Source organism: Podarcis tiliguerta (assembly GCF_965153285.1).
Source record: "Podarcis tiliguerta genome assembly, chromosome: Z".
Lineage (NCBI taxonomy): Eukaryota > Metazoa > Chordata > Lepidosauria > Squamata > Lacertidae > Podarcis > Podarcis tiliguerta.
This window is the reverse complement of record NC_139553.1, coordinates 8,353,160-8,374,069: the sequence shown is the minus strand read 5'-3', so window position 1 is coordinate 8,374,069 and position 20,910 is coordinate 8,353,160. Positions and strand designations below refer to the sequence as shown.

Sequence of the window (20,910 nt, the reverse complement as noted above, 5' to 3'; positions counted from 1 at the left end):
TATTGTCACTTCCCAGTACTCAAATTTCAAATCCTGTCCACAATTTCATTTGCTTATATTTCTCAAATAATAATAATAATAATAATAATAAGGTTTCCCATTTGTGTTGATCTCTTATTTTCACCATTAACTTTGCCAGTTCTGCATACTCCATTTATTTTAGGAGGCAGTCTTCTTTCACTGGACTTTTCTCTTCTTTCCAGTTCTGTGCATATAAGATTCTGTGCTGTTGCATACATAAATAATTTAACCATCTTCTTTGGGACCTCTGACCCAATTATCCCTTGGAGAAAAGCCTCAGACTCTTGAGGAATAGCCAGTTTAAATATATTTTTCATCTCATTATGTATCATTTCCCAAAAGTCTTTACACACGTTCACCATATATGAAACAATACCCCTTCCTTATGTTTACACTTCCAGCATTTATCTGCAACAGTCTTATACATCTTTGCCAATTTATTTGGCATTAAATACCATATGTATATAATTTTCATAAAATTTTCTTTAAAGTAAAAGTAAAACCGGCTGTGTTTAATTTTTTAATTTAACTTTTTTTAAAAAATATTTTTTGTGAATTTTTAAAAGCATACTATCATTGTTTTATTATATGAACTTCTATATGTATATATATATTCACTGCTGTTGTTTTTGTTGTGAAAGATATTTCATGGGAATTGATCCATAAATGGAAGTGAATGAATAAATATCAGGTGAATGCTGCGATGTCAACAGCATAATCCACCTCCACCTTAATTTCGTTGTTCTGTGTGGGACAATGACAATAAAAATTATTGTATCGTATCGTATCCTCTGTCCCAGGCAGATCATGGCAGGGATTGTGTCTGGTGTTGCAGAACGAGCCTTGACTTCTTCCATTCCACTGCCTTGCTCTGCCTGAGTGAGTTTCTATCTCAGGAGTCCGAATGGACAAGGACAAAGGAAAGCAGTCCACTTCCAGGTGTACCTTGAAATTATAATATCTCAGTGGAGAGGAGATGGATGCTATGGCAATGAGAAGTATCCACCCAGAACAGAAGTGAATATAATAAACGTCATCTCAAATGTTGAGGGCTGAACCATGAATAGAAGGGCATTGTTAACTGCATGGCTTGTAGAAGTTCACCTTATGATGGTATAGGAAGGAGACTCATCTGTGGTGGCACCTACGCACCTTGGAGATGAGTCAGGCAACAACTTTTGGGTGCTTCTGCCATGGTTTAAAAACTCATGTTTGCTCCAGGATTCCTAGGCCACTCATGGCAGATTTCTTTTTAGCACCCTGATTAGTGCAATTTATTGGACGCGGGTGGCGCTGTGGGTAAAACCTCAGCGCCTAGGACTTGCCGATCGCATGGTCAGCGGTTCGAATCCCCGCGGCAGGGTGAGCTCCCATCTTTCAGTCCCAGCTCCTGCCCACCTAGCAGTTCGAAAGCACCCTTAAGTGCAAGTAGATAAATAGGTACTGCTTTATAGCGGGAAGGTAAATGCCATTTCTGTGTGCTGCGCTGGTGCTGGCTTGCCAGAGCAGCTTCGTCATGCTGGCCAAGTGACCCGGAAGTGTCTCCGGACAGCGCTGGCCCTCGGCCTCTTAAGTGAGATGGTCGCACAACCCTAGAGTCGGACACGACTGGCCGGTACAGGCAGGGGTACCTTTACCTTTTACCTTTAGTGCAATTTATGTCAATATTTTTATTTATAGCTTTTTAAGCATATATATGCCTTGCTGCTATGTTTTGTGCTTGGGTTGCAACCCTACTCAGTAGATTCACTGAAATTGATGGACACTGCACTATATGTTGAAAGCAGTATCAAGCCACTCTAAACAGGCATGGCTTCCCCCACAGAATCCTGAGAACAGTAGTTTGTTAACGGTGCTGAGAGCTGTTAGGAGACCTCTACTCCCTTTGCATAGCTACAGTTCTCAGAGTTCCCTGGGAAGAGTGATTGATCCTCCCCATGCAGCTGCTGGGTGTTTATTGTGGGGGAGGAAGGGAAAGGAGATTGTTAGCCACTTTGAGACTCCTTAAGGGGAGTGATAAAGCGGGATATCAAATCCAAACAACTCCTCCTCTTCTTCTTCTTCAACCACTCTAGGAGTGGGAAAGCCTACAAACTCTCAGTTCCCTTAAGAAACTGCAGTTTCCCACCGTGACTATTTAAAGTGGCTCTAAGTGCAGATGGGGCCAAACTGAGATTCAATCATTTCAATGAACTGAATTGGATACAACCAGTGGTTCTTATTTTAGTTGCTAACATAGGAGCCAACTCCTCGGGGCTGTGGGGGCTTCACCCCCCCAATAAAATGTTTGAGGGGGCCACCCCCCCCCGTTTCTGGGCACTGCCATTCAAATGGGGTGTGCGCACCACATTCATGTGATCAGTTATGTGGGGTGGGACTTACCTGGGCCCCTGCAATATTTTATTTAAGTTGGTACCCCTGGCAGGTAACCACTGGTGCTGGTGGAGTGGTGGGCAGAGCAGCTAATGGGAGGTAGATTCATCTCCCCCCCCCCCCTGTGTGTGACTGGAGGCAGTGTAAACCTGTTTTCTCCCATCCTCCTCTGTTGCAAAATTACAGTGCACACTTAAGCCATTCTCATATGAAAGATTCAGTGGGCTAAAGCTGGACTTCTAGAAACCTTGCATTTCTAGGTGTCAGCAATAAATACCTAGATTAGGAGTAGAAGGATCTGTCACTTTTGGTCCTCTCGTTTTCTCATTTTTCCAATCTAGAATTCAGTTCTTCACTTTCTGCAGCAATTTGTGATTATTATTTTTAAACATCTCCCATGAAAAACACCAGCATCTCAGTGCAAGTTTAGCTCAACAAACTCATTTTCATTTGCATTTTTGACTCGTGTTCACATTTTTGCAAGCAATTCCCCCTAATATAAAGCATTCTTATATTTTACTTTCACTAAGATGTGTGTTTTTATGCACACTTGACCCTACATTTTTGTACACATTGTTTTTGGAGAACTGCATCACACAATTTAGAAAAGTGTAATTTTTGAAGGATGGTTACGTTTCAGTTCGCATAAGTGTGAATTTCACAAATTTAGCTTCAGGTGTGTGATGATTTGAGCTTTCCCTTCATCCCTAACCAAGATATACCTGTAATTTTTCAGGTCACCTTATGCAAAGAAAGATGGGCAGAAAGAAGTCCAGGGAATCTTGGAATGGTTTAAAAAAAAGAAAAGAAAAGAAAAAAATAAATGTATGACTATGACCCTGAGGAGTTAGGATTGCTGGACCATAGTTACAGAAGTTGAGCTGCAGACATAATCAAAGTAAGGCTCTGTCCTACCCATCCCCTACCCCATTCCATAGGGATTAGTATCCTCTGTTAATTGCGTAAAATCAAGCTTTTTCAGTGAAAGACTCAAGCTGTTCACATTTCAAGACAAATGTGTTATAGAGCAATAGAACAGTAGGATATATGCCAGATGGTGGCCAATTAGGAAGCCTGGCATAAGGTGTGATCATGAAAATCAGCTGCCAATTAGATTAATATCTTCACGCCAAGAAAGTGCATGTTTGCTGCATATTGTGTGGCACCTTGGATATGTGTCCTGGTCCTGATAAGAGAGGCAGCATTACTGTGGGGAAGTAAAGGGTTGAGGGTGGTAGGTGGTGGGTTGGATGAGAACATGCCTTACCAGTGAGATGTCAGGCAGGGCATTGATGTTGCTTTGACTTCCATTTCTGCTCCCTTCCAAGTCTGACGTATTCTAGCCACAAAGGAGGAAGAGAAAGGTCCTACTTTTATTTTGTAATAAATACATAAATAAATATAATAATAATAATAAAATAATATATTTTTATTTATAGCCCACCCTTCCCGGTTCAAAAACCCGGCTCAGGGAGGCTAACAACAAATTTAAAACACTTAATTGTAAAAACAGCATAAAATACAGTATAAAAACATGAATAACAATAAAACTCAAAGTTCAGAAATCAATTTAGGAAAAAATCCATCTAATAAGCATTAGATAATCACCTAGCTGGCTGAATTAGTCCTACTTGGGCCAGCAAGGAGGCCAGGGGAGAATTAGCTGTGGGGTCTCAGAGCGGGTGATCTTCATAAAAGTGGAGGGGGAGGGAAGAGAAGGGAAATAAAAGATCAGGCTGAATTCAAATTAAAGACCAGGTGGAATAGCTCTGTCTTACAGGCCCTGTGGAAGGAGGTTAAATCCTGCAGGGCCCTAGTCTCAGGGGACAGAGCATTCCACCAGGTCGGAGCCTTCACTGAGAAGGCCCTGGCCCTGGTGGAGGATAGTCTGACTTCCTCTAAACCAAGGTTATTCATGGACCTTAAGGTCCTCTGTGGGGCATACCAGGAGATAAATAAATCACACACCTCTCTTTCAAACAAGGTTCTCTGGGTTGCCATCCCTTTGGGGGCCTGCCACACATTTGCAAACCTGAGAAACTTCTGTAGGCACCACACAGTTACTGCAACTCTTCCTCTCCCCCACTGTAACCAGTAGTGTAGTGGCTAATTCTGAAGTGCAAGGTCCCTTCATGAAAGTCATAACTACACCCCCTTATAAGATTATATAATCATTAGGCATGCATCACAATGATCAATACAGATTTCCATGTACTGACTTTTATTTTTTTTTGTGCGTACATGGGCAAATGCTCCAATATTTTCTTTTTGGGTGACTTAAGTTGTGTATCCCTTGAAGTTCCATTGTGCATAGAAGAACTTGCACACAGTTCTCTTGAAAATAAAGCCATTTCTATCTTCAGTGTTTCTAAATGATTAGCTTTGGAACATATAGAATAACTCCTCTGCCTCAGGGATGCAAAAATAAAACTACTAGCACATTTGCAAAGCTTTATCATTTCAAATTGGATGGGGGACCATGTATTGACCCTCCCAACTCTACAATTCTCTGATTCCTTGGTGTTTTTACTACATGTCTTCTTCTCCAGAGTGACCGTAGCAGCTTCAGTGGTTGACTTGGCTCATTTCACTCTTATCAGTCAGTTCCAATCAGAACAAAGGTTAAGAAGACTTTTTTCTCAGTGCCTTAAAAGCTACCCTTTCATGCTGATTGGGTGGTTCTAAGATGATGGAGGCGGGAAGATGAGGGACGCGGGTGGCGCTGTGGGTTAAAGCCTCAGTGCCTAGGGCTTGCCGATCGAAAGGTCGGCGGTTCGAATACCTTCGGCGGGGTGCGCTCCCGCTGTTCGGTCCCAGCGCCTGCCAACCTAGCAGTTCAAAAGCACCCCTGGGTGCAAGTAGATAAATAGGGACCGCTTACTAGCGGGAAGGTAAACGGCGTTTCCGTGTGCGGCTCTGGCTCGCCAGATGCAGCTTGTCACACTAGCCACGTGACCCGGAAGTGTCTCCAGACAGCGCTGGCCCCCGGCCTCTTGAGTGAGATGGGCGCACAACCCTAGAGTCTGTCAAGACTGGCCCATACGGGCAGGGGTACCTTTACCTTTACCTTAAGATGATGGAGGCAGAGACCCTGCTGCAGAAATAGTAATGGGTGTTTGCCCCTCCCTCTAGTGACCCTGGACCACTGCACCTCTGGCTGTACCTACCCTGAAACTTGTACCACTGTTAGGCTTGAAAGAAATCCATCTACTGGTCAAAAGATACTTCCAAGCCTAATTTCAACAGGGGTGGATGGGATTCTGCAGGAGTCATATGTACTTGCAGGCCTCATGTTGGTGACCCATGGCTTACAGAACACATGGAACAACAAACAAAACTCTCTGCAGTCAGTTATAGGCACACAGCCCTGCCCTGCCCCCCCCCCCAATCTCCTTCAGAGCCAATGGAAATTAATGAATGAATAGAAAGAGAACCTACCCGCATGATGGTGGCACAAAAACATTGCACATACTATGCAAAAGTATGAAAGTTTACTGCCCTCATTCTCTGCCTCCCCGACCTCTTTCCTCACCGCTCTTCTCCCCCAACTTTATACTATATTCAACATCTCACATTAAATAGAGCTGATCTGTGGAAAGGACTCTGTGATCTGAAATTAGAGACGATGTGTGTACTTTTGTAACCCAAGAAAATCTTCAAATAAAAAAAATGCCACTCTCCCCCTCTCTTGCACACACAAACATTATTTTTACATAATTCTTTCCCTGTCACCAAATCAGTTCCTTCTCAGGTGTATACAGGTCCCCCCCCTCCAGCTTTTAAATCTAATTATACCCCAAATGCCATTAGCAAATGTCAAAATAATGCTGAAAAATGCTGAAAAAATGAATCAATGGGAATGGAAGATTAGAACTTTTTTTTTTTTAAAGCAAACATTAAATAACTAGTTTGTCTCTCTGGCAGTCAAGGGACTGGTGGGGCTGTCAGTCAGAAAATTACTGAAGGTGACGGGTTGTTGAGGAGGAAAAGGACCAGAAAAGATGAGACAGACACCTCCTGTTGGTTCAATTAACATTGGGGGATTTCCTTAAAATGTCATTCTTCTGCTTGGGGCTGTCTTGAATGGAACTCTACATCCAAGTGGACCAATTACAGACCAAACTGTAGGGTGAGGGTTAGCGGAGTCTGTAACCTGAAGCGTCTGTAACCCGAGGTATCACTGTACTGTATATAAAACTGACAGGTGGAGAATTGGAATCCCTTTTTATTTTTCTCTCTCTTTTCCTTCCTTTTCTTTTTTCATTCTTTTAGTAGTTTTATCTTCCTGCATCTTCTTCTTTCCTTACTTTGCTTTTTCTTCTTCTTTTTTGGCATCCTCTAATCTGGGTTACTGAGGGGACTGTACACACAGGAAGGTGTTGGAAGACTGTAGAAGAACCCAGTGTAAGAGGTGAGGAAGGTACAAAATCCCAGGTTAGGAGGCTGGGAGAAGAATAAAAACAGTGGAAGAGGGGCCTGAGGAGTGTGTGGGCATGCGGGGAAGCAGGTTCCTAGCCACTGCAACCCAGTGTGAAAAGCCATGATTTTTGCACCCCTCCTGGACCTGTGCCGTTGGCGGGGGCCAACCCCTAAGTACACCTCTGAACAAGAACCTCTGTCTCACTTGCAAGTTAGAGCCTCTGCTTATGTGTTTTGGAGCAGGAGCTGAGACAACTGAGACAATATTGAGCTAGGTGGACCAGTGAGGCTGTTGGGATTTTTGACTACGTGCTGTTTGATGCAGCTTCCCACAGAAGCAATTAAGGAGTTGGCCAAAGGCCAAGAAGACTGAGCAGAGGGAGTTATTTTGCCTAGAGATATGGGACCTTGGATACAACTCTGCTATTGGTCAAGGTCTCCACACAGGCATGATGACTCCTGGTTGGTTAGTTGGTCAGGCAGTGTGTGGTTTGAGAGTTCGTTGGAGTTTGTTCTGTGAGAGAGTTAAGATCTGTGTCTGTATCCCGTATATAGTAACTTGCGATTCTGCTGTAAATAATAAACCTATACGTAACCAAGTTACTGGGACGCGGGTGATGCTGTGGGTAAAAGCCTCAGCGTCTAGGGCTTGCCGATCGAAAGGTCGGCAGTTTGAATCCCTGTGGCGGGGTGCGCTCCCGTTGCTCGGTCCCAGCACCTGCCCACCTAGCAGTTGGAAAGCACTCTCGGGTGCAAGTAGATAAATAGGGACCGCTTACCAGCGGGAAGGTAAACGCCGTTTCCGTGTGCTGCGCTGGCTCGCCAGATGCGGCTTTGTCACGCTGGCCACGTGACCCGGAAGTGTCTGCGGACAGCGCTGGCTCCCGGCCTCTTGAGTGAGATGGGCGCACAACCCTAGAGTCTGTCAAGACTGGCCCGTACGGGCAAGGGTACCTTTACCTTTTAACCAAGTTACTGGTAGCAGCGTCTTGTTCCTGCTTCATCCTGCCTGCAACTGACTGCTTCTGGACAGTCTGCATATGTTCTGCTATATTCAACAGGTTCTGGCTAAGATCCATTTGAACAGAGGCAGGTTCCTAAATTCCTAAAAAGAATATATGGGTAGGGGGTGAAGTTGAAGGAGCTGTGAGAGGATGAAAGGTTGGGCAAGGTGTAAATGGAGAGGAAGGGGGTTTGGCAACAGGGGTTGGGGCATTGACAGGGGGTTGGGGTAAGCAGCACTGGTGATCTTGTATGCAGGGGTGGCAGCCTCTCGTGTGTGTGTGTGGATATAGTTCAAAGACTCTCAAGCGTTGCATTAGTAAAGGTAAAGGGACCCCTGAGCATTAGGTCCAGTCGTGGCTGACTCTGGGGTTGCGGCGCTCATCTCGCTTTATTGGCCGAGGGAGCCGGCGTACAGCTTCTGGGTCATGTGGCCAGCATGACTAAGCTGCTTCTGGCGAATCAGAGCAGCGCATGGAAACACCATTTACCCTCCCGCCGGAGCGGTACCTATTTATCTACTTGCACTTTTGATGTGCTTTTGAATTGCTAGGTTGGCAGGAGCAGGGGCCGAGCAATGGGAGCTCACCCCGTTGGGGGATTCAAACCGCCGGCCTTCTGATCGGCAAGTCCTAGGCTCTGTGGTTTAACCCACAGCGCCACCTGCGTCCCTACAAGCGTTGCATTACATAGCTGGAAAATACATAAAATAAACATTATGGCACTGCTCCCCATTTTGAGGCCAGCTCTGTTTTAAGCAAATTAGCAATAAATGCAATGCTATGACCAGGCATAGCTGCTTCCAATTATCTCAGCGCACAATTAACCTCCCACTTAGAGGACCCGCCTGTGATCCAAAAACAACAACAACAACAAAAAAAAAGCGCTATTAGCCAGGGAGGTGTTGATAAAGCAGGCCTGGCCAGATGGTTTGCATTGGTCGGGCACTGAGAGGAAGAATCAAGGAAGCAGCTTCCTATTTGAACTGATCAATATGCTGTTTGTCACTTCCTTCAACCCCCGTCATCTGTGTAAACCACACAATTACTGAAATACCAATTTTAGAGGAAATGGGATTGATAGCACTAAAAGGATAGCACTCAAACTAGCCTATTGTGCAAAGATAAAAATGTTATTTGTTGCTCCATACGCCGCAATAAAATATGCCATGGAAACGCTCTTGAACATATTTTACCTGCTGAGTTGCAGATGTGATCTGGCATTTAGATCAAAGGTTCCCATAGTGGGCACTTCCATATCTGGGTGGGGGGTGGGGGGGAATGCAGTGGGATTACCTAAGGGAGTTTAAAAGGCAAGGGGGTGGCAGTAGTGCTGGAGTGCTGGAGGTGCAAATGGCTGTCAGACTTAGAAAAGCTGATATCACCAGATCAAGTTCACCAGTTTTGCCGAACTAGTTAATTAAACTAAGTATTAACTGGATTTTTAATAAGTGTGCAGTTAATTGTTACTGTGTTGAATGTTACTGTGTTGTTATCTTCTGTACTGGGTTGTGCAAACCACTTTTTACAGGGTAGGGGGCACTGGGGATGAGTTTGTGGAACCAGCCAAATGCTGACAAGTGTGCACCAAGGGAAGGGTGGCTGGAGTCTGGCTCAGAAGAGGGGGGCAGTGATTTGTGGAGACCTGTGCCAGCCAGGAGGCAAGAGCTGAAGGCAGGGAAAGCTTTCAGAGCTGAAAGGTAGAGACAGAGCACTGAGAGCCAGTGTGGTGTAGTGTTTAAGAGCGATAGACTTGTAATCTGGTGAACTGGGTTCGCTTCCCTGCTCCTCCCCATGCAGCTGCTGGGTGACCTTGGGCCAATCACACTGAAGTCTCTCAGCCCCACTCACCTCACAGAGTGTTTGTTGTGGGGGAGGAAGGGAAAGAAGAATGTTAGCCACTTTGAGACTCCTTCGGGTAGTGATAAAGCGGGATATCAAATCCAAACTCTTCTTCTTCTTTCCCAATGGGTTCACTGGTACATTGCACCAGGGTGCCGGCCTCTTAGGGGCGCCCCAGTGAGTGGGGTAGCTGCATGGCTTTGCCGGCAGCCTTCCCTTTCCTCCCTGCACACCCGCCAGCTGCACCCCATTAACCATATGGCTGGTGGGCGTGCAGCTTGCCTCCCAAGCCTCCGCGGAAGGAGAGCAATCCCCGCAGAGGCTTAGGATGGAAGCTGCGCCCTGCCAACTATATGACTGGCGAGTGTGCACCTTCCTTCCCAAGCCCCCACAGGAGGAGAGCGATCTCCGCAGAGGCTTGGGAAAAGGTTGACAACTCTGGGAAACAGGGTGGGGCACTGGAGGGATCTTTGCACCACAGCGCCGGATATGCTTAAGATGGCCCTGAGTAGAGCACAGGATGGGTGAGAAGAAGAGGCAGGTGAGGCAAGTGAAGGGCCGGGTGCTTTCTCACCCTCTCCTGCACTGCTGTCTTCCAGAACCAGGAGGGGATTGAAAAGGGATGAGCAGAGGAAGTTCCCACACAGGTGAATTCTCGACTATGTGCACACAGCCTTTACATAAACAGGTGGAGAAATACTGGCCCCCAGTTGCTACAGCTGCTCCATAGAGTGTGGACCTGGGAACAGCGGCCTAGCTGCAAGATTGGTGTGTAGGTATCCAGAGCTGTAGAAGTGACTGTATGTGTTATCTTTGACAATATCTGCTGGGTGCTGGCTCCTTTGGCTGGGGAAGGCCCTTGACATAAGGGGATGGCGGCCCAAAAGAGTTTGGGAACCACCGATTGAAATGATTTTGGGAATGTTTAAATAATTATCTAGGGGATAAGGGTTCATCAAGAAAGACCCGGTTACGTTTAGAATGATACTGCATAGGGAAATGTTCCCTGATACCAAGATGAGGGATTCTATGGAATGCAGATAGAGAGAACTGATAAGAATAATGATCTGTTGTGACCTTGACAGAAGCGTCTTCTTTTCTTTTTTCCTCCCCCCCCCCTTTTTCTTTTCTTTTCATTTTTTTCTCCTCCTCCTCCTTCTTCTTTCCTTTTTCTTTTTTCCTTTTTCTTTCCCATAATGGCTTATGTTCTATGCCATTTACTTTGATATTTTTTTGTAGTTTTTTAAGCTTTTTTCATTATTATTATTATTAAGGATTTTTCTTTTGTAATTTTGATTGTTTATATTGATCTGTATTTTTAAAAGCAAAATAAAAGTATTAAAAGAAAAGAAAAAATGATTTTGGTACAGAGTTGAGGGGCAACAGGAGCTGACTGCAGCCTTCCACACATCTCTATTTGGCCCTTAGGACTTTCCCCACGCCACTCCTCCTCTCCCCAGGAAATACCCCTCAGTGGCCCAGCATCACACCCTCCTTAGAGTATTCATGCCTGGCTGGAAGGTGTCCTCGAACTCCAGTGATGTCTCCTGCTTGCCCAGGTAGACCGTGTGTAGAAACTAGACTTGTGCAAAGGTAAAAAGTTTTATTTGTTGCTCCAAGTTCACCAGTTTTGCCTCTTACTTTTGCCTCTTACTTTGCCCACCTCTGGCATGTGACCCCAGAAGGCAGCCCAGATGGGAATGTAGCCCTCAGGCTGGAAAAAGCAGGTACTTTGGCTAAGTCCCACCCAGCTCAATTCCCCTGTGACTTGTTAACAGGAACCAAATCCCAGCCAGCACCCATTAGGAGTTGCTTACCTCCATGAGGTCAATAAGCCACAAGAGTCGCTCCTGGTGGGGCCATTTTAAAAAAGATAAAACAATGGATAGGAGAAGAGAAATATGTTAGAAGGAGGGTAAAACAAGCAAACAATATATCCTTCAGGTTCAGTGTTCAAACACACCCATGGTACCAGCTGAGCTCTTGAAAAAAGAGGATTGAACGATGGTGTATATTGCCCAGTATCCATTTAAAAACTGCTTTAAGTGCTGCTTTTGCATTTCTGGGTTTTGTTGTTTTTAATTGTGATTTGACATTATTAATTGTTGTTACGAAACATTTGTCCTCCAACGGAGAACACAGTGATGTATGACAAAAGAAAAATAATGCATAAAGAGATGGAGGGGGAACAAACCCAAAATTAAAGCATGCAGAAAATTAACAACAATTATAAATACAAAGCCTCACTTTACTGTTCAGGGCCTTAGACAAGGATCCTCTCCCAGTCCTCCCTGGAGATCGTGAGGATTGAACCTGCGACCTTCTGCATGCAAAGCTGGTGTTCTATTGCTGAGCTACAGCCCTCATGTCAAACTGTAGCCCCTAATGTGCACCACAGTGTGTGGAGGGGTTGTACTTGTTGGCCCTACAACTGTACAATTCTGTGATTTGATGCAGAAGGCCCTTCGGTGCATGCTACTGCTGCAAATCCTAGTTTTAAGATCCACCCCTTCTTTGCTGATCTTATTATTATTTATTATATATCTATACTGCCCTTCATCCAAGGATCACAGCATAGTTTACTCTCTTAAGAACAGAGCTGGCTGCTACTGGAGGGTGTTCTCCTGAAGATACTTAGGCTTAGGGCAGTGCTGGTTGGTGCCCATTGGAACAGCAGGTGGCGCCAGAGTTAATGACAGAGACAACTAATTCTAGCTTTGACCTCATCCTGCTCCCTGCTTCTACGTAGGGCAGCACTGATGCTAAGGAGGGGGGGGTCTGACAGTCTCCCCCACGACTTTGCATGGATGAAAGTAATAATAATAATAAATTTTATTTATACCCCGCCCTCCCCGTCCGGAGCTGGGCTTAGGACGGCTAACACCAATAAAATCACAGTAAAAACACAATGGGGGGGGGGGGGGGAGAAAAGAAAAGAAAAGAAAAACCCAACAATTTAAAATACAGGTTAAAATGCAATTAAAAATGCAGCCTCATTTTAAAAGTAGCCGATAAATCAACACCATAAGGGGAGGGAAACATAAGGGTCAGACTGAGTCCAAACCAAAGGCCAGGCCGAACAGCTCTGTCTTGCAGGCCCTGCGGAAAGATGTCAAGTCCCGCAGGGCCCTAGTCTCTTGTGACAGAGCATTCCACCAAATGCTGAAAAGGCCCTGGCCCTAGTTGAGACCAATCTAACAATCTTTTGACTTGGGACCTCCAAAGTCTTGTCATTTGTGGACCTTAAGGTCCTCCGCGGGGCATACCAGGAGAAGCGGTCCCATAGGTACAAGGGTCCTAGGCCACATAGGGCTTTAAAGGTCAAAACCAGCACCTTAAACCTGACCCTGTACTCCACCGGGAGCCAGTGCAGTTGGTAAAGCACTGGATGAATGTGATCCCACGGCAAGGACCCCATAAGGAGCCTCGCCGCAGCATTCTGCACCTGCTGGAGTTTCTGGGTCAGCTTCAAGGGCAGCCCCGCGTAGAGCGAGTTACAATAATCTAGTCTGGAGGTGACTGTCGCATAGATCACTGTGGCCAGATCAGGGCGAGAAAGGTAAGGGACCAACTGCTTAATACGCCGGAGGTGGAAAAGTAAGAAAACAGACAGGCTGGGAATGGTTGAGGTTGGTTGGCCAATGCCTCATTTTCCCTCATGAATCAGCCTCCACTGGCTACGAGACATTTAGGGAATTATGAACACCTTGAACCAGGCCTGGCTGCTTACGGGCAGCCAGCACAGTGCTTTAAAGAGCAGAGTGTCACTCTCCCATTTTGCTGCACCAGTTAGCAACCCAGCATGGCGTTCCTTTCTGTGCAACTTTGCAGGGACCACATGCCAATGCTGGGCAGTACCAGAGGCAAAAGTGGGAGGAGAACTGAATGCAAATTTTACCTTTTTTACCAGTAGGCTAGTTTCTATACCCACACATCCAGTCAAGCAGGAAGAATAATCAGAGGACAGATTACAGGCAGGCAAAACCACTCAAGGAGGGTACAGAATAAGGCCGGTGAGCTGCATGACCTCAGCTAGAGAAACCTCAAGGGCCACAGGTGACCCCCTGGGCCTAAGATGCCACACTCACTCCTATTCTAAATAATCAGAGTGAGGGCAGAACAAAGGAAAGGATATCATTAGTATTGTAAAGCTGTAAGCTGCTTAGAAGCCATGTTGGCATATCAACTGTATAACAACAATAAGAAGAAATTAATTAATAATATTTCTAGAATTAGCCCTCAAAAAGCACAGCGGTGTGGTTTCCTATTCCATCTCCAGGCAACACTCCCAGCCTCCTCCAGCCTCCACCCCTGGGCAATGCCTGCCTTTGAACTACCAGAATCATCAGCTCCATTTATTAAAAGAGGTTTTCAATTTCCCAAGGCTGCTAATGCGTTTATGATGAAAAGGTGTTTTATGGCCAGCAAATTAATTTTGTGGCGGTGAGGCTGCATGCTTAGAGGTGATTACGCTAACTTAATTAGACGTTGCGTATGTGACGAGGTCTCTGAGATGTTATATAACAATGACACCGAGGCGCGGGGAAGGTTGGCAAGAGGGCAGAGGTGAGGAGGTCAGCTGAGCATGCATAAGGCTATGTTTCCCCACATAGCCCTACAGAAAGCGGCAAAGTCTATGGCTGGGTGTAGTTTTAACATGCAGAAGTCAGGGAGAAAAGACTCGCAAGTACCTAAGGAGGCAAGAAGAGCCTTGCTGGATCAGGCCAAAGGCCCATCAAGTCCAGCATCTTCTTCTCACAGAGGTCATCCAGATTTCCCAAAGGGAAGCCACAGCATTCTCCACACATGAGATTCCCCACAAGTGGTATTCAGAGGCAGAGTGCCTCTGACAGTGGAGGTAGAGCACACTCTTATTGACAAGTAGCCTAGATAGCCTTCTCCTCCATAAATTTGTCTAACTCCCCTTTAAAACCATCCATGTTGGTGGCCACCACTGCATCACATTTGGCTATGTGATGATGTCATAAAGTCAAATCAGATGGAGACGATACCTACCTGTGCCTTTAAATGCAAGGTTGTTTTATCCTGTATGGGAGTGGGGCTTGCGATATCTGATTTTTATTAGTTGGAGCTTGCATCTCCCCCCTGGAAATTGCATTCACAGGGCCTACAATCTGGAACTGGAGCAAAAGATTAAAACTTCCAGTGTTCTCCCTCTTACTAAGATACCAGTCTAGATTTGGCATCTTGTGCTGGCAATTTGTGTTTTAATAAACAACAGCCTGAAGACATAAGAAGCCATCTTATACAGAGAGGACTGTAGTTTCTGGTTCCAAAGGCAAAGGTACTTTGAAAGGAGATCGATGTTTCTCAGGTTCAGGACAATGAACAGCGCTCCTGTAACTGATGTCAACCATCCAGGTTGTCTCAGCAAAGTCCTGGAGCAACTAGCCAAGTTTTATAGTAGGGCTTTGTTAGTCATTGACTGGAGACCCCACTGCCTGAGTTCACCTATGGGTCCACCTAACTCAGCCCTATTTACACTGACTGGCAGAAGTTCTTCAGGGTTTCAGACTGGGAACATTCCCAACCCTATCTGGATGTGCCAGGAAATGTACCTGGGACTTTCTACTTGCAAAACAGATGCTCTACCACTGAGTTACAGGCCACCTTCAAGACACATTTACATATATGTCATGTTTAGTTTGAGTTTCAGCTATATCTTGTTAACTAAAAGGGGATAGGACACGAAAATGTTCAACCATGGGCATATCAGACCACTGAAGGAGAGGAGAGGGCACTTACCCGAGCTGAACTGACTGTGGTAGAAGTGAAATGACTCCCAGTGGAAGAGACTGTGTCACTGCAGGACATCAAGGAGTAGGAGTCCGTTCCTGTCCCCGAGGGCTGCCGGGCCTTCATGAATTCGATCTCCCTCTTCAGGACCAGATTGTCGAAGCGGTCAAGATCCTGAGGAGATATGACTCCCCTGACCTCTGACAAGAGTGAGAACTGCAAAGAAAGAAGAGAGCATTGTCACATGGCTTGCTATAATATGGGTGGGCAACCTCAGGCCAGGAGCCAAAAGTGGCTCTTCAGTTCTCTCTTTCAGGCCCTCAGTACTCTCAGCAGGCCATACCTCTTAGTGCTCAAATGCGGTATGGTATTGTGATATGGGGGATCAATCATAATAACCTGAAAGACCTGGAAGTGTGCCAGAATAAGTTCCTAAGGTATCTGCTGGAGCTTCCTAAAGTACCTCCAGATACCCCAGATGCCTTCCTTAGCACAGAGACAGCTGTCCTGTTTGTAAAAGCTAGGGCAGAGATGGCTGCTTTTTTGTACTATAAAAGAGTCCTGGATATGCCAGAGGACCCCTTGCCTAGACTCTGCCTGGAGGAACAATGCAAGAAGGGTGTTTGGGCCAAGTTAGTACAAGACGTGTACAACAGATATTTTTGTAATCCCTGGGGTTAAATGATTGCTCAGGGACTGGGTTCATAAACAGAATAACAAGCAAGATTTATCTCTACCCCATCTCAAAATTCTCCCATTGGTACTATTTGCTGAAATCTAACCACACCAGAGATCAATACTTGCAGTCGCTTACTTTTGCCTTCCTGAGAACTGCATTTACAGCTCTCCGTTTTCAAACAATGCCTTAGATGGAAGATATAAAAATGTTTAGGACTTTGTACTAAAATGCATTTAAGACTTTGTAATTGTGGGGTAGGTGAAGTAGAAGATCCCCCCCATTATGTACTCCATTGTTAGCTCTATCAAAACCCCAGAAATAGATTTTTGGAATAGATGCTGGCACCACTACAGGGACAGAACCCTGAAGTGAAAACATGTTGGCTATTATCTGACTGTGATCTGTTTGTCACATACAAAACAGCCCTATTTGCTAAAGCTGCTAAAAGTATTCATGCTAGCTGTATAAAACAATGCTGTAGACTGTGCAGGCAATTCATTAATGTGACTGACTGTAAATCCATATCTCTGGATTTCTTTTAACAGGTTTTAATTGACTTGCTGGATCTGTAATTGAATTTATAATAGCCTTTAGTGAAGCACAATAAATAATTGATTGATTTGCTATAACATGGGTGGGCAACCTCAGGCCCAGGAGCCAAAAGTGGCTCTTCCCTCCTCTCTATCTGGCCCTCAGTACTCTCACCACGCCATACCTCTCACTGACTCTGGCTCACATCCTCCTCAAGAACTATGCCTGTTTGGAATGTGTCCCTGAATTCTGTTAATGCCTCTCATTTGCCAGGGTTGAGAGAGGAGTGCATGCGAATAGATACTTCTGACTTTTCTGTGGTTGAAAGGTAGCCCACTGGTCAAATTATGAATCACATCCATTGCTCCATTGACTTAGTCCTTTGGCCATGTCCATCAATGGAACATGGAACCTGAAAGGTTTCCCATCAGTGAATTCACTCCTCAGGCTGGAAAATGTTCCCCATACCTGGGCTAGATAACTTCTTCAGTTAGAGAATACAAGTATGTAAAGGTCAGATAACCACTCTACTGGCTGTTCACTCCAAGCAACTTGTGGACCCAAGATAGGGAGGGTTGGGCGCATCTGTTTGATTGTTATTTTTCCAATCTTAATTTCAGTGTTCTACATTTCCATATGAGTTTGTATTATATATATATATATATATCTATATATATATATCTATATCTATATATATATATCCTCATGAAAATTCATGATGCGGGTGGCGCTGTGGGTTAAAGCCTCAGCACCTAGGACTTGCCGATCGAAACGTCGGCGGTTCGAATCCCCGCGGCGGGGTGCGCTCTCATTGCTCGGTCCCAGCGCCTGCCAACCTAGCAGTTCGAAAGCACTCTCGGGTGCAAGTAGATAAATAGGGACCGCTTACCAGTGGGAAGGTAAACGGCGTTCCGTGTGCGGCTCTGGCTCACCAGATGCAGCTTTGTCACGCTGGCCACGTGACCCGGAAGTGTCTTCGGACAGCGCTGGCTCCGGCCTTTAGAGTGAGATGAGCGCACAACCCTAGAGTCTGGCAAGACTGGCCCATACGGGCAGGGGTACCTTTACCTTTACCTTTTTACTATATATATCCTCATGAAAATTCATCAACATTTTAGGGCTAGTTTTTTCCTAATATACACATTTTTGCAAGCAATTTCCCCTAAAATACTGTACTTTTGTATGTTATTTTCTGCTACACCTGCATTTTGATTGTATTTTTGTAAACATTACTTGGCTGGAAAACTGCCTTGCCAGATTTGGAGAAGTGTGAATTTCAAAGGACAGCTATGCTTTCAGTTTGCATAACATTTCATAAAGAGCAAATTAGGTATGCTTGCCTTTAAATGGAAGCTGGACTGAAATTCTCTCCTCTACCACCCATCCCTAAGCAGAGCATTAAATCAAAACTTGCTTAGGCTTAACCCATTTGTTTAGTGTTGTCCAGTTTAGTTCTGGCAGTGCTCCTCTGTCCTTTAAATGCTGATTGAACAGGCAAACAAAACAAAACACAAAACAAGTGAAGACCTTTAGCAGGCTTAGAGATAAGGTAATAGGTAGAAAGTACCCAACACAAGGCAGAAAGTGCTGTTGCTCAGAAAAAGTTTCAGCTTCATCTGTAAGCCTTCATAACCCTTCTGGTTCAGTGAGAAACAATGGGTAGCCAGATTGGTAGGGTCACTCATGTAGCTACTGCCTAGGGAAGTGATGGCCAAACTTGGCCCTCCAGCTGTTTTGGGACTACAACTCCCATCATCCCTAGCTAACAGGACCAGTGGTCAGGGATTATGGGAATTGTAGTCCCTAAACAGCTGGAGGGCCAAGTTTGGCCATCACTGGTCTAGGACCTAGGCCATGGGTAGGCAAACTAAGGCCCGGGGGCTGGATCCGGCCCAATTGCCTTCTCAAACCAGCTGGCGGATGGTCCAGGAATCAGCGTGTTTTTACATGAGTAGAATGTGTCCTTTTATTTAAAATGCATCTCTGGGTTATTTGTAGGGCCTGCCTGGTGTAGAATGTGTCCTTTTATTTAAAATGCATCTTGGGGTTATTTGTGGGGCATAGGAATTCGTTCATCCCCCCCCCTTCAAAATATAGTCCAGCCCCCAAGAGGGTCTGAGGGACAGTGGACCAGCCCCCTGCTGAAAAGGCGTGCTGACCCCTGACCTAGGCAATGCTCTGCAGTGCAATTCCACTAGCTCACCACATGGGGCAACAGCAAACTAGATCAATGGGTTCCTGCTTCCAACCATGCAGCTAATATCATTGGCCATCTCCATTTCTGCCTGTCCAGCAGCAACAGACTACACAGGAGCACCTTATCAGATATAAAGAAATTGGCAATGCTATTTCCACTGAATAATTTATCCAGAGCTGTGTCCTAGGACCATCTACACAGTTGGTTTTCCACATGCATAGCAGGAACCTCCTCACTCCTTTCTCATGCTCTGTCTTGATTGTGTGGGCATAGGAGGGTTGATCTCATGTTAGACTGAATACATGGGGGGAGGGTAGTTGTAAGCCCATAGCCCACCACTATGTTCATTTCACACAATGAACCTATGTCTATGCCAACTGTCTGAGAATAAACTGTATAAGCACAATCAGGGACCCTGACTATTCACAAGGATTCCTCATTGCATGGATGGAATCTGTGAGCGGATATGAGCTGAGGAAGCAAGCAGATGCAAGTTTTGTTGGAACCAATGGATGCAAGCAAACCCTGTTTCCCCTTGCTCAATGCAGTGTGTAAACACTCATAGCAGAAAGTCAAGAAAAAGCTGGAAACCCCTACCAGAACCCTGATTACCTCATTATTCCACCCCAACCCTCGCGACTGGACCTCTCCCATCTAACCTTGGCGTGAGTGTTGAGCAGTTCAAATAGAGCCATGACAAGGGCGTCGACTGGAATGTTGTTCTCCTTGTACTCATCCAGGTAATAGCCCATGGTGGATCGCTCAGGTTCATTCAGGAGATGACGTGCTTGCTCCTCCAGCATGACACGGCTTTGGTTCACCAAGCTGCTCAGGGTTACCTGGGATCCTGCCAGGCCTCTGTAAAAAGATGGCTGGGAGTGGGAGGAGGAGAAAGAGCATTAAGGGAAATGAACTTTTCAGGGCCACCATCACCTGAATGCAGAAATCTTAGTCCATTGGTTATTTGACCAATGCCACTTATAAATTTGTACATGAAGAAAACAACATAATTGAAGAATAACATCACCCTTTCTTTGGGTTGAGGCCAACTTAGTTTTACTCAGAGAAGATTCATTGAAATTAAGGAGCCTATGCAATCCATGCCCATTATTTCCAGTAGATCTAGTCTGAGTAGGATTAACATAAGCATAAGGTTTCAGGTCAGCCATGTGTGTGCTCCAGATTGAAGTTAAAATCCATTCTTTGCATAAGAGAAAGAAGACTGTTGTTTCTAATATGGCATTGTATTTTTGGGGGGTGGAGTTTGCTGGGAAACATAGAGTTGAATGTAGCTTTCCTCCACCCAGTTTCTTGCTTTCATGTCCCTCACCCTCTGCCTCATTTGGAGTGTCCATGCATCATAATATGGTATTGCTCAAAGGGCATTGCTGGAGGGGTGGGGGACAATGACAACCCTCATACATTAAAATGGGACTTGTTTCCTAAGTAAAGACTTATTCATGCATATGCATGTGTACTGGACTAATGGGAACACATGAGCTAATCCTGCCCCATAAATGCTGACTTGTGTGCTGGGCCTCGTGTGTTGGGTGTCATTTTTTAAACAAAAAACAAATGTGGGACTTCTGGTCGGTTAGGTGGCTGGGATAGGTGGCTGCATTGTGTGGCATACTGCATGCCAGTATGACTTGTCAACTCAATGCCCTCCTGATGTTGTTAGACTCCAACTGCCATCAGTGCCAACCAGCATGGCCAAAGGTCAGGGATGATGGGAGTTCATTAAGAATATAACAAGACCCTGCTGGATGAGACCCTCCTTCCCTGGAGGTTTTTAATCTGAGGTTGGATGGTCATCTGTCATGGATGCTTTAGTTGAGATTCCTGCATTGCAGGGGGTTGAACTAGATGACCCTTCAATTTTTCATAAAAACCAATTAAGCAGCATTTAAGAGGGAGTTCAGGACACGGGTGGTGCTGTGGGTTAAACCACAGAGCCTAGGACTTGCCGATCAGAAGGTCGGCGGTTCGAATCCCCGCGATGGGGTGAGCTCCCGTTGCTCGGTCCCTGCTCCTGCCAACCTAGCAGTTTGAAAGCACGTCTAAGTGCAAGTAGATAAATAGGTACTGCT

General features: G+C 45.4%; 1 protein-coding gene across 5 annotated transcripts in view; it reads right to left on the bottom strand.

The window, feature by feature from the left end:
* WHRN (whirlin) overlaps positions 1–20,910 on the bottom strand; it is a 137,028-nt gene that overhangs the window by 10,681 nt on the left and 105,437 nt on the right. For 3 of the 5 annotated variants that reach the window (XM_083422961.1, XM_083422965.1, XM_083422962.1), the window contains 4 exons: positions 19,480–19,692; positions 15,423–15,629; positions 11,474–11,506; positions 3,662–3,733 (listed from right to left, as the gene is read on the bottom strand). In XM_083422961.1, coding sequence (XP_083279087.1) covers positions 3,662–3,733; positions 11,474–11,506; positions 15,423–15,629; positions 19,480–19,692 — 525 coding nt within the window. The remainder of the gene's footprint in view (positions 1–3,661; positions 3,734–11,473; positions 11,507–15,422; positions 15,630–19,479; positions 19,693–20,910) is intronic. The other 2 variants (XM_083422963.1, XM_083422964.1) reach the window with 1 other exon arrangement.